Genomic DNA, 17912 nt, shown 5'->3' with positions numbered 1-17912 from the left:
ATGGTTATAATAGAGGAATCCAATGGAATTGCTGTCGTACAACTGTGTTTAAACATTTTCGATACTATAAGATGAAACGTAGGACTAGTAATTAAATTAATTAACCGAATCAACCATCCAAGCTCGACCCAATTGGAGTCCAAGCTTGGCCATTCTCATAGCAAGAGAATAATGTCTATCAATGGTACGTGCCTTCAAACGGATAGTTACACGCAAGCGTCGGGACTAAACTCCTTTTTCATACACGTGTCATCATTGGATTCACACGTGGCAATCGCTGCTTTCGCCGAAGGGCAATTCTTTTAGCCACCCTTCGTGTCGCTCCTCACACCGAAGAAGCGAGACTAGTTAGTAGTCGGAGGCGAGCGAACCTTCTTGGACGAGATCCGAAGCATGGAGAAAGATTGGCTCTTCGACTTCGGCCACCCCCTCCTCAACCGCGTCGCCGAGAGCTTCGTCAAGGCCGCAGGGGTATTCTCGTCATTTCCATCTATCCTTTCGACTCCCCTTCGCCGCTAATTTAGCTTATCTGACTGTTTTGCCCCTCGGGCGGCTTGGCTTTAGATCGGGGCGATCCAAGCGGTCTCGCGGGAGTCGTACTTCATCGCGGTGGAAGGTAAAGTTTAACTCGGGATCTGCTCATCCCTCGGTGAAAATAACGCTCTAAATTATTTATCGTTATAGGTGCGGGATGGGACAGCGGCGGAGTGCCGGAAATTGGGAGGAGTAAGAGGCGCCGGTTCTCGGATCTGAGAGGTAGAGAGTCGGGATCATATATATATAAAATATGTAACGTCCTTGGTTATAGGAGCACTAACGATGTTCCCATTGGTCGAGAGTTGCAGGGGAGAACTGCAAGAAGTCGCTGGAAGCAATGGTGAGAGAAATTTGGAGTCTCTTGTATTTTTAATATGTAGTATATATCAGTAGCTTGATCCGTGTGTTCTGTGTAGGTAAAGAGTACTGGAAAGGAGGCATTCCAATGGGGTGAGGAATTTTAGTAGCTTGAAATTTTCTCTTTAGCTCTCTAAAAAGCTCTGCATTTCGTATAGTTGCCTGTTTTTTTTAATATCATTGAGGGAATTCACTAATATAGGAATGGCTGCTGGTGTATACTCTGGCTTGACATACGGCTTGAGGGAAGTGCGAGGATCTTACGATTGGGTCTGTAATTGTACATACGTTGACTTTGGAGTTATAGACATATCCTTCCTGTTAATTTGTTCCTTTTAAATTGTGTAATTATGACACGATATTATTATTCATTTTATTTGCAGAAGAATAGTGCCGTTGCGGGAGCAATTACCGGGGCTACGTTGGCTCTGGCCTCTGACGACGCTTCTCATGAGCAGGTCGCGCAGTGTGCCATCACCGGAGCGGCCCTCTCCACGGCTGCTAACCTTCTCTCAGGCATATTTTGAAGCCATCTTCCCGCTTCTTATAGGCGTTCGTAACTGAGCTTCAGAGGATGATGTTCAAGTAGAAACCGGTGAATATATTAGGTTTCCTGTTGCTATGTTCATAGATGGGATGACTTCAACTCGTCTCAGTTGATCTTCGGGTGCTCGAACTATCTCTGTAACCTAGTATATGATATGCTGAAATGGGCTGATAGTTACCGCACTGAGTGTTATTATACAAAAAACCTGGCATAGTATTTGCTTACGTACTATTGGCTACTGTTCCCAGCCGTCCTAAATTAAACATAGAATCAGATAAAAGTTGAATAGTAACGTAAAGAAAAAAAAATGGAAAGTAGAACAGGAAGAAGGGAAGATGGGTAGACAAGTAGCAGCCTTGGTCGCATAAAGGGTGGGCTACGATATAGAGCTCAGATGTTTTTACATTTGCTTCGGAGTAATGGACCATAGCCCAAATACCAGAACAGTCCAGCTGCTACCGATCAATGAACCTGCTCGTCTTGAGAACAATACGGTCACATAGAGTGGCCTCAAAAACCGGCCGCAGTAAATTAAAAAGAGTGCCGCAAGACAGCAGGAAAGGATACTTTTTGGCAACGAGAATCAACGATCTTAAACAATTGTAGAGATCCACAAACTAGTTAAGATGTGTTCGTTGACGGTCAACAGTAAAGTTGATCGACTTTGTTGCATTAACAACTGCCAGAATTTTAAAGAAAATGATAGGGCCATTTTCAAAAAGAATATGCGACAATTAGTGGGAGATAAAATAGAGGAAGAAGCAATAATCGCATAACCAAGCCATTCATCATAAGAAAATAAAAGTGCCATGTGCAACGAGTACAATATATAAAGCTAGCATCGATAAGACCAATAGAAAGTAATCGACAGGTAGAATACTAGGCAAGGTCATAGCCATCCAATGGTAGTCTAATATTTCCAGTCTTCCGATGCTCTTCGTTCTTACCAGAATTGGTACGCCAAAACCACCTTTCTTCGATGGTTTGGAAGCACTTCCAGAGGTTCATAGAGAGACTTACTAGAGAAGAGAGTTCCAGCTGCCCTGGAAACAAATTGCAACAATATTATATACACCGTTCATGCTGACTAACTTCCATTTCAAGGGCGACTTGTTGAGATGACGAAAAGGCCGGACGAGTCCCCTCGTTCCAGAAATTTAGATAATAAATAGCTATCTACGTATACTTGTTTTCTCAGCCAAATGCTTGTCAATTAATCAACAACATAAATAAACAAAATTTCCCTTCCCGCTACCCCAGAAAGTGAGAAAACCAAAAGGTCATTTATTTGTATGCCTTAGCACTCCAAAACCTCGTCAGAATATAAGACCAAACCTTTCATCTTGTGCTAGAATACTGAACCGTGAAGAATACAACTTCAATCATCTTCATCTTCTTCAGAAGCTTCTTTGAGCCACTGCACCCAATATAGGGAAATTATGCATGAATTTATTACAAAAAAATTAAGACCAATATGATAAAAAAAATTTCATAAAATAACAACTTAAAATTGTTGTCCAGCTTGTGCTAATCATAGAGATGATAAGAATAAATAGTCTGGAGGGAAACCAGCAACACATGCCAGCTTGTTTATTTCCTTTTATGGTTCCACTTCAAGTAACTGTAGTTTCTTTTTGAGGGATGTATCTTAATTGCATACCGTGATAAATTGCTCCGACTGCCTAACAAAGATCTTATCAGATTCATCAGCTCCTTCTTTCTCCTGTGCCCACATCAAAATGGCATCCTCTGATAGAACATCCTTATCGTAAAGGTATGGCAGTACCTATTAGAAAGAAGAAAATAAAACATATATCCATCAAATAAAGAATTGAAGAACCCAATAAAATGCTCAAGAAATTAATGTGATGCTCTAGTTAATTGTGATATGACAAACCAGGATAGCACCACTAGCCATATTCTCCATACATACCCTAGATATCAAACATTCTAAACCAGAAACATGGTCAATTAACATTGAGAGCATCCATGCATTAAGATTATCTTGCTCTAGTTAAGCAAAATAGTTTTTCACAAGTCTCCACGGCAGCCAATTGATCAGGAAATAGGATTACCACCTTTCCACATCTCTTTGACCATCACCAGAGGCTATTTTCAATTCTCCACTTAATTAAAAATGTTTGGATTTCAAATACTTACTTTTATTCCTACTTATTAACAACTTTCTACATTATTCTAGCATACATTTCATTGCTCTTCCCGCCTCACCAATTATAAGTGTCTATATGTTATTAACAAATAGATAATACTGTGATATAGTTAGACATTTGAATAATACTACTAAATAGATAATACAGTCTTCAAGCAGAAAATAATGGAATCACCACAATTGTAGTAATTCATGTTTACATGTGTGTATTTGTTTCTGTATGTACATTAACATGTATATGTAAACTCAATCATAAAGATATATGTAGAATAAACTGACTAAGAGAGAATACTCAGATTCGGATACGGGTAAAAAACTCGGATACGGATACAAATACTGGTTGGATATAACTTTTCAGATACGAATACAGATATCAAATAGCTATTTAACCATATACTTTTTAAAGGATTTATAATTTATAATTAATTTTTTTAAATAGTGAATATTGATATTGTTACTAATACTGTGTTCAACATTATTTCTAAAGATTGATTTTGCTAAAGTTATATGTATTTGACACGCAAAAAAGAATTTTTTTTTAAAATTCTTCATATTTTGTGTTAATTGTCTCCAAAAAAAAAGGTCATAATTCGTTTAAAATTCGATCCGTATTCATTTAAGATTCGATCCTCTATGCAAAAAATTATCCGATCCGTATCCAAAAAATAATCCATATCTGTTTATTTAGGATATGGTTTTAAAATTTGCTATCCGTATCTAAATCCATATCTGAATTCAAAATATGAATCCGGGTGTGGTTTGAGCACTATTCAATTTGTATTCGATCTGTTTTCACCCCTAAGTAAATATATATCCTTCACTTGAGAGGTATCATATTATTATCCAGAATATAAAATTTTGCTTACCCTTGAGAACAATGGAGAAAAATCTTTTGCAGTCTCTAGGCACATCTCCTCGAACTTCATTATCACTTCAATCTGGAAGAACATAAAAAGGGAAATGATCAAAATAATTGAAAGAGGTTATGAGCTCAAAGATTAGTTAGTCTAGCTTTCTTACTGCACATAGAGGTGACAATATGGGTATAAATAACCCAAACTCAGGACACATGTAAAAAAGACAGAGCAACTCTGGGTCACAAAAAGAATGCCAGAGTCTCCTAAAAGAGGTAAATAATAAGTATCATTGGAGAATATAAACATTTGACTGTGATAGTCATTAGGTTTTAGTTGATATCAAAGAGACAGGATAAATGGAAGAGGTATACATAAGTAAATAAATCAAAGAGAAATTAAATGAAGAACCAAAAATAAAATAAACACCAAAAATATAAACATTCTGTTTAGCATAGCAGTAATATTGTAGGATTAGAATAATACATAATCAAAATAGGTCTGCCAGAAAGTTACCTCTTCATCTACAGTTTTTAGGTAATTCTTCAGAAGATCCTTGCACTTGTCTATTTCATCCTTCGCAGTCGCAAGAAGATTCTCTGCAGACAAATAATATTGTAAAGGCAAATAAAAAAATTTGAAATCCTCAAAATAAAAGAACATTCAAAAGAGATATGAGTCAATGACTATTCTCATAAAATCTATTTGCAACTAACAATAATCTTCTAAAGTTTTCCCTTGTACCTCATATAATAGGAATTGCTCCTTATGTCATAATAAAAATTCACCATGAAGTTGTGGAGCACATCAAAGCTCAAGCAATTTAAAATGTCTTAATTTACTACCATATCATTTACAATCTTCCATTAATATTATTTCTAAATAACATTGTTTATTTTCAATGTTTGCTCTTGATACTCATGATCCGTAACGTAAACCACAAAACTCAAGTACACGTGCGAGATTAATTTAAACGCAATATGATTTGGATTAAATATCTAGTGCTTTTCTGTATTTTAGAAAGTGAGACAGGTAGGTGATATGGCAATTTGATAAATGAATTGTAGAGATGTTCCAAGAGTTCACAGACAAAAACCTTAATAATTGATGCAAAAGTACTAAAACAGCAGCAATAATACCATGAAATCTTTCACGAGAATGTTGGTCAGTAAAATTTGCTCAGAAAAGGCTAGCTGGCTGGAGCATTTAGAACAACGAAATAATAGAAAGGAAAGGTATAGTGGGATTGTGCATTAGAGGATGTGAGTCTGTGAGAAACTGGTATAATAAGAGGATAGTTGAATAAACCATGCATCTAGGTGACTTTTCTCTAAAACATGAATAGTATAACTTCCAAAGCAAATGAAAATCACAGAAACTTTTGTAAGTTGACAGTGTAAGAGTTGCAACTTTCTAGTTACCAAATAAATACTTACTACTAGAGGATCGAGCATCTGCTAAAGCCTTTTTCATTGCAGAATAAAACAAAGCTCCCGCACAGTCTGCATGCGACATGTTGTATGACAACCTGATTATCAGAAGAAATGACATAATTAATTGAGAAAACTAACATTATTTTGAACAAACAAGAACAGTGCATATCTAGAAACTTACATCATTTTTGTATGGATATAAAGTCTAAATATAAGATATAATGTGAAGGTTAAGATCATAAGAGTTTCTTGCTCATCAGAACACCCAGCAAAGTTTTCTTGTTGTTAATCTTTTATATTAGATTCTCTCCTGCTGTCATCACCATGAAAAGAAAATCACAATAGGTATATGCTTTAATTTCTGAAAGAGCATCCACAATCAACCTTTTGTTCATGTCTCTTTGAACTTGGAAGTCAGGATTCCGAGATTTGACTAAAGGCTTTTTTCTCCCATGCCCTCTGAATTAATGCCGAATCAACATTAGATAATATGGCTAAGAAGAAAATACGACCGTGTATACCACCGCATTTTTACAGTATCATTGGCAAGTCTATCTGTGCTCTGGGCATTTTTCGAACAGGAATTGCTGACTTCCACAGATGAAGTATGCACTGCCTTGCAACAATGATTGTGTCTATATTTAGTGTATTACTTCTTGGATTATACCCAGCATATCTAATTCCATTAGCATTCTGACTACCACGCATTTTTGCATCTAGAGATATGGACTACCAGAATAAAAGATTAACGTTCAAACCCTCGTCACATGCGATGAACATTCCTAGAGATGTTATTCTTCAGCAAAAAATAACAGTTCATACATCAAGATAACCAGACAAAGAAAAGAAAAGGATTACCGTAAAGCATTTATTTCTAGTATTAAATTTTCCTGACTAACTCCAGCCGAAGTTCGTTGGACAGTTTCTTCCACCTGAAATGTGAAAAATGTATTGACATTACACCAGAGGAGGACAAGTTTGTATAGGTATGATATTTATTATAATTTACCTCCTTCTCAAACTTAGCAGGATCTCTATAATCTTCTCCATCACCATCATCAAACTCAGTACCCTCTGAATCAGGTACCAGCTCTCCTGAAGGTGCCATACCACTTAATTCTTGATTTGAGGTATCATGATTATTATAAGCACCATGAGATAACTCCATAAGTTTTTCCTCAGGAACCGGAGCTATTGAGTACCTCCACTCATCTTCGTTTCCCATCTCACTGGTTGACCATATGTAACCAACCCCAGAGATACCATCCTAGGAAACAGAAATTTCTATAAGTACAAAACTATATGTTGGGAAGAAAAGTAATAGAAATCATGTGCACAATATGATCCAAATGCAGAGAGCTACAGAAACAAAAGGAGCAAGCATAGCTGGAGTAAGCTCTTGTCATTGAGTAAAGTTCAAGCCATGAGAAAGATATACGTCTACTGCCTACTAAAAATCAGATGGAACATGAACAATATTCTTACCAAAGTTTTTTTTTTTTTTTTAAAGGAAGAAACAGATGTCAACTATGAAAAAAAAATACACGTTAATTTCATTATCCTTGATTTCTCATATTTTTGACAGTTTTTTATCCTTGGAACTGCAATTATAAGAGAGGACACATCTTGAAAACCAATATTTGATAACAAATGAGATTCCAAATGAAAGTGAACATGATAGATGCATAAGGAATTGATAGCATACCTCAGCCATACTTGATTGTTCTGTATCAGATGAAATAGGAGCGAGATCCACATTTCTACTATTCATGATACTAGTAATAGCTGCAACAAGAACATCATCATAAGATATTACACAAATTACAAAATATAGAATACCCACAAAATACCATTTAACTACCCAAGTAATATCTTCTACAGTAAGAGTAATATGTAATAATGTTCTAAGTGTAATATAAAAGCATGGGCCTCTTTGTATTCGACTATGCTCTTGGCTCATGTAGAGAATACACTCATGTTTTCAGATGTTTGTTTGATCTCCCCTACTAGAAGCATAGAGGCTTTTACAACATAATTGCATTTAGTTTTTCAATTTAGCATATAAACTAAGTGCATATCTTTTCTATACTCAAAACATATTTTGTTATATTAGAATGCACACAATTTATATCACATTAGAGTCCATTATTGCAAATCAAAAAATCAAATGCAATTAAATTGCAAAAGCTCCAACAACATATTTGTTTAGTTTCATACTTAAGATAGCAAAAAGTACAGAGGTTCTCTATATTTAAGCCTGTTATCTGTAGGTTTCACAAGATAAAAAAAAATTCTAGAATCAAAAGCATGAGCATTTACATGGACTTTCCACAACTCCACTATTAGCATCAGCATACTCAAGTTCCTCATCACTGTCTTGCTTGGATGGCTGAGGAAGTAGTGAAACTTTTGAGTATGCAGGAATAAGAATATTTTGCCCAACTTCAACCTGGAAAGTTACATTTGTCAGAAGCATTTTCAGTGGGGGAAAAAGGACGATAAAATAATATATAGGATAATTTGCATATGACACTCTGCATTTTAATGAAATTATAATGTACACCCTATATTTTCACTATTTATAAATAGAACTTTATAATTTAGCGAATATATACAAAAAAATATCATATTGTTAGATTAATTAGATAAACTTACTCAATCCTCTGAGTTAAATTAATTATACTAAGAAAATTACGAAAATATCATTAGTCAAAGTTATACTTATCTAACCTATACTAATTCAATCCAAACTAAACCTAACATATACTAAGGGCATTTTAGTTATTTAGAAATAAAATATCTCAAATTAATAGAATATTCTCACGGTGTTAGTTCAAATCTAACTCAGAGCATTTTCTATATATATTCACTAAATTATATGGCTCAATTTTATAAATAGTGAAAATGTAAGTTGTAAACCACAATTTCGTTAAAAGTTAAAGTGTTATATACAAATTTCTTAATAATATAAAAGAAAGGACCAGGATAGAAGACAACAAATTGGACTTACCAGGATAAGAGCAATTGAGACACATAAGTTGAACATATGATTTCACACAAAAAATATATGTGTATATATTATTGTTTCGTGGGTATCAACACTGTATTAATCAATAGTTGGCCCACTATGTCTTGCACATAAACTAGATTCATGAAAGAGTAATGTCATTGTCATTCACAAGCCTTTTCTTAGCACTAACTTGGCAGTTAAAACACATTGAGAAGCTAAAAATGTACCACAAAAAATAATAATTTATTATGAGTTTTGACATATCATTAGGGTACATAATTAACCGCATAACTATGGAAGTGAAGTCCCAAGAAACTTTCTTAATATTATATATGACTAAACTTGTGGAAACATCAAGCCAGGCCGAATTCGAGTCTGCCTAATTCTAAGGCCAATTATTTTGAAAAGGCCCAAGCCCAACTCAACTAGCTATCAGTATAAATTTATAATTACTTTGAGCCCAAGCTTGGCCCATTAACATATTAGAGAGTCCAATGACTAAATAAAGAGCTAATGAGATCAAATAAGCTTTACAAAACTCTAATATAAAAGTTTAGGCAACATAAAACTATATTTTCATATATATATAAAATAGAAAAATATACAATAGTAGGTCGGTTGGCTGTATGAAAATGTCATTGAGCTCAAGCCCAACTCAAAGTTCAATCTGGCTTAAACTTTTTGGCCTTGCACAGCCAATTGGATCAAAAGACTTTGACCCAACCGGAGAAAAAGCAAGTCAAGCTAGTCAAGTCGAGCGGATTAGGCTACCCATGCTCATATAATATGACGTATCCATGAAGAAGCAGACTTTGCATAAGGAATAAATTGAACATTTTACTCCATATGATTAAATTCTTTAAGACGATTATATTAGTTGCAAAAGAAGATAGTGTTTGATTCTAAAGAAGTTTACAACATTAGAACATGAGTGATGGAGGAACATAGATCTTGGATGGCAAAACTGCAAAATTGACAAAAGTTAGACCATGTATTTAACTGCCAAAAATGTCAAAGCTATGTAGGTATTCAGTAAGCATATTGCATAGTGAACTTTTTTGTTTACATGAATTCATTACCTAAGCTTATATGTCGAACATGTATTTTAATGAACACCCATAAGGTTACACACATGTATGTACATAAACTATTTGGATATTGAATATGCCAATTACGACAAGAGTATAATTAAGGATATGTATACATGAGTGCATTATCATATTTGGCAATGTTGATAATAAACTAATGTAGCGCATGGATGGCTATGCCGCCGGCATACCGACGCGTGGCATGAGGGGTGCCTCCTAGTAACTTCGTCGCTCGCCATCGAATTCGTCGTCGAGCTTACCATCGTCGATTGCCGCTCGCAATCCGAATCCACAACTTAAGTTTTTAATCAATAAATCGGCCCCCTCTCTCTCTTTCTTTATCTTTCTCTCGACCTTTCTTCCTCCCTCCCTTGGGCAAGGGCACCCAATGGGGGTGCGAGCTCAGGCTAGTGACGACGGTGAAAGTGAGTAGTCCCTTATATTTTTCTCTCCCTCTCTTATGGCACGATCGGCAAGTGTCACTGCACATGCCATGCCGTGTCGTGCCATGTCGGTCGGTAATCGGCACGACTCGTGCCTGTGGCACGGCCATCGTTGATATAGAATATCAACTTACATATTAAATTAATCTAAACATACACACACACGAGTTTTCCCTATTCCTCAAAGTCAGAACAAATAAACTTTTACAAAAGCAGGGTATAAAACCATATACCTTGAATGATAATATGACACCAGGTTCCAAAACAACTCCATTTCTTAAATGGACACCATCACAAATTATTGCATGACTTATTTTGCAATCATCTTCAATAATGACATTATCCCATATGTAGGAGCCATGAATTGAAACATTTCGCCCGATAGTGCACCCTTGACCAACAACTGAATCAGATATCACACTGTAGTCGCCAATGCTAGTTCCACTTCCAACCAATGAATATGCACAGATTTGTGCAAAGTGTGATAGACAAACCTCTGAAGAGTAACGCATACTAAGTCAAAAACAAAGATGCAGATCATTAACAGAAGGAACAATTACAAACTAAAATAAATATGCATTAACATCCAGAAATGTTATCACAACTACCATGCTAAGCAAAAAGGCAACAAGCTCAAATACAAGTTCTTAGTTCATCTATTTCTAGGATATATTACATATTCAAATCAAGAAATATAACAGTGATGCACTTACTGAAAAAAAAAATGTCTACACCTCATACTAATATCAGTTATAAGGTTTTATGTCTTAGTCCTTTCTAATCCTCAAATTTTAGTACCTCTTACATTGCCCATATATAAGCATATATTCATAAGCATAGGTATATAGGTTGACCAAAGCAAAATCAAGAACGCACCAAACAACTATAAGATACAAATTGATCATTAGCAGCCAGATATAAGAACAAGGAATACACACGAATGAAAAACTTGTTCCAAGACAAAATGGCCTCTTGCAAATGGTAATGAAATGTAGAAAATTACCAGTCTCAAGGGCTATTCTGACTGAACATATTATCGTACCCAATCATAATAAACAAGAGAGTCCATTAGCCCATTACTAACAGTTACTAGGATTGAATATTGTTTTCTTTACTTACCAGGTGCCTTGTAAATTCCTTGCCTATCCAGCTTCATCTGCGCACAGTTCCCAAAATACAGAATATCTGGCACAAAGGGATACGTCCATCTCTGAATAATGTCTTTGCTTATTGTATCATAACTTCTGAAGTTATCGATTCTTGCCGCATAACTTGAATGAATTTCATGAGTAAATATTTTGTAACCCATTAGCTGAATAGACCAATTAATAGATAATAAGTCAGCTATGCATCGAAATACTTAAATACATGTATACCAACAAGTACATATTTGCAGTAGAAGATGATTAGCAACCAGAGGAATAATCATTTAAAAAGAGAAGCAAGCTCTAAGTTTGGCATCCAACATAATTAAGTAATTAACATTAAAAGAGCTTCTTAAGTAATGGCACAGATGCCTCAGCAGTCACCAAAATTAACAAGGATAAACATAAGGTGATAAGAATATCATAAAAACTAGGGGTTGGTATAACTAGAAAAAACAAACAGATTATACGAAGCAGAAACTGTGATACTTGGTCAAATGATGATCTAAACCAAAGATAGAACTTTCAAAAGGGATAATATATAGCTTAGACATGCCTAAGTTAATCAATATCAACTTTCAAAAGGGATAATACTTGGTCAAAAGAATTCATTTCCATTTGGAAGCCTATAAATGAGAAATCAATCTCAAAAAACTAGCAGACAAATTAGAAGCAATATGTAAGAGAAATAGTGAGTTAATAACTTAATATATATGTATATATGCCTTTGGTGGTTATTTCATGTATATGTTTATTGAAATAAGGTTAAGGTTAGTCTCCGTGTCTCCATAAAGGTTAGCAATATAGTGGCAGCACTTAGAAGACTACCCATGGCTGAATCTTTACATAGTAAAGTCATTGCTCAGAGGGGAAGCAAGTTGAGCATTTAAGTATGAGGGTCCATCAGACCACCTTTCTAGACACTATATATGCTAGAGTTCAATAAATTACCAACCGTGCATCATTTTCTAATTGCTAAACATATGTTCTTTCATGATAATGTATTCTAACTTACTACTTGCCCTTTAACTTTCGTGTTTTTTTGGTAAGTTCTAGAAAGGGCATGCACATGATGCTGCATATGAGCTGTGCAGACCTTTAGCCAGCTACAAATTGAACCAGCACTTCAGAACATCACAGGTAAGCACGAACTTTATTTGGCACCAAAATATAACCAAAGAACATAGAAACTATATTATGAATTACTCTATGAACTAAAAGAAAAGAAACATAAAGTGGAGGAACCATGAAAGTAAAAAACCTAGAGAATCCATTCTGTCAAAAAAAGAAAAAAATATCTAGAGAATCCAATGCCCCATATGGTAAAATAAAATAGATGAGAAGATAAGAGACAAATAATCCTCCCTAATGTGTCCATGTGATGTGAAAATAAATATTACATAAAAATGATTGCTCAGGGTAACCAATCAAATATAGAGCTGCAGAAAAAAGGACCTTACATCATCAACTAGTAGACCCTTCACAAAATGACGACGAAGATGTTGATAATCAAAATTGTCAGTAAAGAGACTAAGAACTTCTGGAGAGCAAATATCTATGTAGCAATCCTGCATAAATTACACAGTCCTTGAGTCAGAAAACAAAATTTAGTGTTCTCAACAATATCACCCAGTTAGTAGCAGAAAGCCAAATTTCAACAGTGGCACATACCCTCTAAAAATTAGGCAACTGAAAATTGGCACATTACAAATTTAGTAACCTATAAAGGCATAATTAAGCACACCACAACATACTGTAGTTATGTTGCAAATAAAGAGTGATAATGCAGTCAAAATAAAATTGGCATATGATTGGCATGTTGTAGCATAGAGAGACAATGGGTTCAGGTTATATAATAAGAAATAACACACAAAATGGCATTCAGAATCCATGAACAAAATTATGGGGTAAAAACTAATAACTAAGTGTAGTGTTCCTATATCTATGGACTCTATTGCCAAAAAAGAAGTGTAGTGTTCCATAAAAATAAAGTTCCTCCATCTGATTGCAGAATGCATAACCATTCTCAATCACAAAAACATCAAATTCACCATCTCAATGAACACTAGATAGCACAAAGCAAACTCTTAGTTCCCAAAGTAGCAGTCTCCAACAAAAAAGCACGAACAATTTAGATATTACTTTAAAGTAAGCAAAAAAAAAAAGATTAATTTTTTCCATAAAACAGTGAATGGAGAAAACAAAGCTCACATAGGCTAAATAAAGGAAAGAAAAATCTTCTTCAATGTCTCTCCAACAAAAACACAGACTAATGAGACATATTTCATAGCATTTTTGTAAGACTTTCTTATATAAAAAGAAGTATGATGCCATCAGGAAGATGAAAAGAGCACATGAAATTCAAAGATGACTCTCTCTATTCACAAAAGAAAGTACAATAATAGCTAAGAGTGCCAATTAAAATATCCAATTCGAGTAAGTTCAGTGCAGTTTGCAAGAGTTGTATGTCAACAATTAAGCATTTGTATCATTAGACAGGAGGAAACATACTGCACAAACATTCTAGGATATAATACAACAAGGAGTAACTATGTCTACTGATAAAAAGAGACAACAAAAACCCTCAAAAGTTAAATGACATCATATATCCTCAATTTATTTGCATTTCCCAGAAAATATGTGATTGTGGTTCATATTTCTTTGTATAGATAATACCAGTATGTGTTCTATGCAAATATTTATCATGCATGTCAACATGCCTTTAGGAATAAAGAGATAAAAATGTTGTTGTAAAATAAAAAGGAAGTAAAAAAAAAAGGATAAAAACCTCCTTATCATTGTGCAAGTAAAGAGAAGGATTATTGGCTAGTAACATCTTATCAAGAGATATAAGCCGCTGGGAGTCATCAGCCTTGTCCTCATAATATAGAAGCTCTTTTGTCTCAGGATCAATGGCCATCACAATTTCATCATTACCAAGACGAGTCTGATGTGTCAAGGAGGAAAGCTTAGACCGCTTGATAACCATGGTCATAACAGCAAGCGGATCTTTTTTCTTTCTCTCCTTGTGTTCCTGAAGTGCTTGCGTCAAGCTCATGTTGCTGATTGTATCACCGGTTATGAGAACAAAATCTCCATGGATCTTCAAAGAAAAACAAACAAATTATCCATCTTTACAGAAACAATATCATCATTTAATTACAACATGTGTAGTCCTACAGAAACAAACAGACAAATAAAACAGACTTATATACATTAAATAAATAGAATAAAATACTCATATCGTTAAATGCAAGTATGCAGCATAAGTCAAGCCAACTGTAATCAACTGAATAAAGTGCAATGACTCTTACCTCTAGATCAACTTATGGATGCAGAAATCTGAGAGAAAAAAATTAAAATAACTTTACGACAATTAACAGCATGCAATTTACATAAACAGAAGTCGAAAATCTCGCATTGCAAACAACATATATTTTGAACAGCTGGTTTTTGCTAGGCTGCTTGGCTCCCATATGAAGAAGAAAGTTACTGAGTAAAGCGACACAATAACATGTCTAACAAAAAGCACCACACCGCACAGAGAGGACCACAAACCATGAATCCACATAAACCATTATAAGCAAGCAAATCACAGATAGTGCATGCTGATCATCAAATTTCCTTCATTGCATTACAACAGGGATGTTCATAGGGTAGTAAAGGATCTATGTCACATAATCATGAGAATCTCATAGCTGTCAACCAAAATGAAACACGATAAATAAGAAGAAAAATCAAGACAATATAAGATAGTTGGCAAGTATATAACTTTGGATATCTTTTCGTAGCAAGACAATAACTAAACACTAGAATACTTGACTTTCTTTCCAAAAAAAGTTCCAATCACCAATTCCGCTCCTGAATTTTAGGAATCAAGTTTCTCAAAAAAAGAATAGCCTCAAACTCACGATTTTTTTTTTCTTTAACTGACGAGAGGAACATTTAAGTCCAACAGAAAATAGTCCGTACAACATATAGAACATATATCTCAACAGTTTCAACAAATAGATATCCACCACTTCTACTGTCTGATCGGAAAAGGACTAGTAAGATCATTGTCCATTAAGAACACAACAGCGTTCGGCAAATAACCATTTGTTTCTAAGGCTTTCATTCATCCCTAATGACATTTAGGTTCAATCTCTCCTCTATCGTAATAATTTAGGTATGCCGCAGGCATTTGTCTCAAGATCACTCAAAATAATGGTTAAAATCCAATAACACAAAAATGAGCTGCGGCACTTACCAAGCCCTGGTTGTAGATGACGCGGAGAGCATCTCCGGCGCTAATCGCATCGCGCGACTCGATCGCCGTCACGGAGAAGGAACCCGGCTGTTTCACCCAGTCGGAATTGTCCAAATAATCCTTGACCTGCCGCGAGTGAGCGCAGCAAAAGACGAAGACCTCCTCGACGCCGACGGACTCGAGCCACGCCAGGGTGTAGTTGATCATGGGGCTGTTCACCAACGGCAACAACACCTAAAAGAAGGAAGAGAAGAGGAAAGATCGGAATCAAAATCGTATCAAGCATGGAAACCCTAGGATTTTCGGGGGGTTCTGGAATCTTACCTTGGGGCGCTCGAGGGTGATGGGGCGGAACTTCTGGGCGAAGCTATCGGCGAGGAGGACGGCTTGCAGCGGGGTGTGGGAGAGGACATCGGGGTCGTCGGAGGGCGAGCGGTGGGGCTTCTTCTGCACCATTCCCGCAGATAGATGCAGAGAGAGAGAGCGAGAGAGAGAGAGAGAGAGAGAGAGAGAGAGAGAGAGAGAGGATAGTTGAGGGTTTTATTCGGGTTTTATCAAGACTGGAAGTGATACAGAGATATGTCGGCTCTGAAGGTTGCGTTGATCCGGTGGTCGGAGGTTATAACGATGAACTTTTTGATAGAAATGTGGGGGACTTGACGTCACCAAGCGTACGATCCCAAGTCCACAGGAGAAATGGGCCCAAACCAATCTTGGGCCTGGCTGGCTAACAATTGGGCTAAATCTCATGCGAGAGCGAGACACACATCTTCACCTGATACGCTGGCAAAATGATTTGCAGGTAATTTACTTTATAATCACAATTTTTTTTTTGTGGCCGCAATATTAAATTATTACAAAAAATAGCTATATTTAAAATATAGCGTTTTTTTTCTGACAAAAAAATAATCTAAATAATTGACATTGTTATGTTTTTCTTCGTCAACAAAAAATATAACTAACATTGTTTCTATGATATTTCCTTAATGAATTTTTATCGAATTTTGCATCCCATTATAGTCCAATAGGTTGCAAACTTACAATCACATAATGAAAATTTACACTTGATCATATAATAAAAATAAAAGTTTTAATATTTAAATTTATTTAATTTAATCATTAAGCGGGTCGTATTTATGTTTATTACCTCAGCATATCAATTTGTTTATAACACTATAATATTTTTATAACTTAACTTCTTATTTATAATACAAAAAAAAGTTTATTTATAATACTAAACAACTCTTAATAACTTAAAAGAAATATTTATTTACAACCAGAATAACTTATAAAAATTGAATAACTCGTGCAATCCCATAACCTATTTAATAAGCATATTATATTCGTGTTTAGAAATTTTGACCTATTTAATAAACGGATCATGTTAGATATTTACTTGTTTAATAAATAAATCATATTCGTATTTATATTGTAATAACTTAACTAGATAAGAACCCGACTAATCTAACCGATTACCACTCCTACTATGATATGACTAATCTAACCTGATTACCACTCCTACTATGATATTTCTCTACTGGGCTTGAAAATAAATATATTATAAATATATATATATATATATATGTGGTCTTAAAAACATAGGAATTAAATATAAAATAAGTGTGGGGGCAATTGACACCCCTGGTGCCTCTCTTAAAATCACTAATTTTGAGTGCATGATAAATTTAAGTTGCAAATTGTTTGACTAATTAGAGGATGCATTAGTCAACTATCTATAATTACTTATATAAATCTATGAAAATGCCATAAAATGACTAGTTTATAGTTATCTTTTATTGATCATGAAGGTTCATAAGACTGAAGGTAAATTTCTTCTTTAGAAAAAACCCAGAAGAGCTTTTTCTTTCCAGTCAATAAAACCAAAAATCAGGGTCAAACTGTCAGCACCCAAAAGACAAAATGGAGTTAAATTAATCACACAAAAAAAGTTAGTTATATTCTCCAATAATTATTTTTGGATTGGGCCGGATCTTTTTCGTCTTAAAATAGATATTGGGTCGGGTTGGAGTTAGATCTTTGGGCAGGCCCGAACCGGATGCCTATAAATAAGCCCGACCG

General features: G+C 35.1%; 2 protein-coding genes across 2 annotated transcripts; one reads left to right on the top strand and one right to left on the bottom strand.

Annotated features, from left to right (window-relative positions):
- The first annotated feature begins 316 nt into the window (after window positions 1-316).
- Window positions 317-1643, top strand: LOC140764446 (outer envelope pore protein 16-2, chloroplastic-like). Its single transcript, XM_073103020.1, has 7 exons — window positions 317-471; window positions 565-616; window positions 685-756; window positions 846-877; window positions 954-987; window positions 1097-1164; window positions 1278-1643. The coding sequence occupies exons 1-7, from the start codon at window positions 394-396 to the stop codon at window positions 1419-1421; spliced, it is 480 nt and encodes a 159-aa protein (XP_072959121.1). The 5' UTR covers window positions 317-393; the 3' UTR covers window positions 1422-1643.
- A 566-nt stretch (window positions 1644-2209) lies between these two features.
- On the bottom strand, window positions 2210-16439 carry LOC140765337 (uncharacterized). Its single transcript, XM_073104371.1, has 15 exons — window positions 16158-16439; window positions 15834-16067; window positions 14373-14687; window positions 13045-13152; window positions 11559-11751; window positions 10673-10935; window positions 8218-8347; window positions 7604-7683; window positions 6908-7165; window positions 6757-6830; window positions 5902-5993; window positions 4982-5064; window positions 4478-4549; window positions 3102-3227; window positions 2210-2858 (listed from the first exon to the last, which is right to left on the bottom strand). The coding sequence occupies exons 1-15, from the start codon at window positions 16287-16289 to the stop codon at window positions 2820-2822; spliced, it is 2199 nt and encodes a 732-aa protein (XP_072960472.1). The 5' UTR covers window positions 16290-16439; the 3' UTR covers window positions 2210-2819.
- Between the last annotated feature and the right edge of the window lie 1473 nt (window positions 16440-17912).

The sequence above is a fragment of the Typha angustifolia genome, chromosome 8 (assembly GCF_048772165.1).
Source record: "Typha angustifolia cultivar Huaian chromosome 8, ASM4877216v1, whole genome shotgun sequence".
Taxonomy (NCBI): Eukaryota; Viridiplantae; Streptophyta; class Magnoliopsida; order Poales; family Typhaceae; genus Typha; species Typha angustifolia.
The sequence above is the reverse complement of the archived record's forward strand: the minus strand, read 5'-3'. Positions and strand labels throughout refer to the sequence as shown.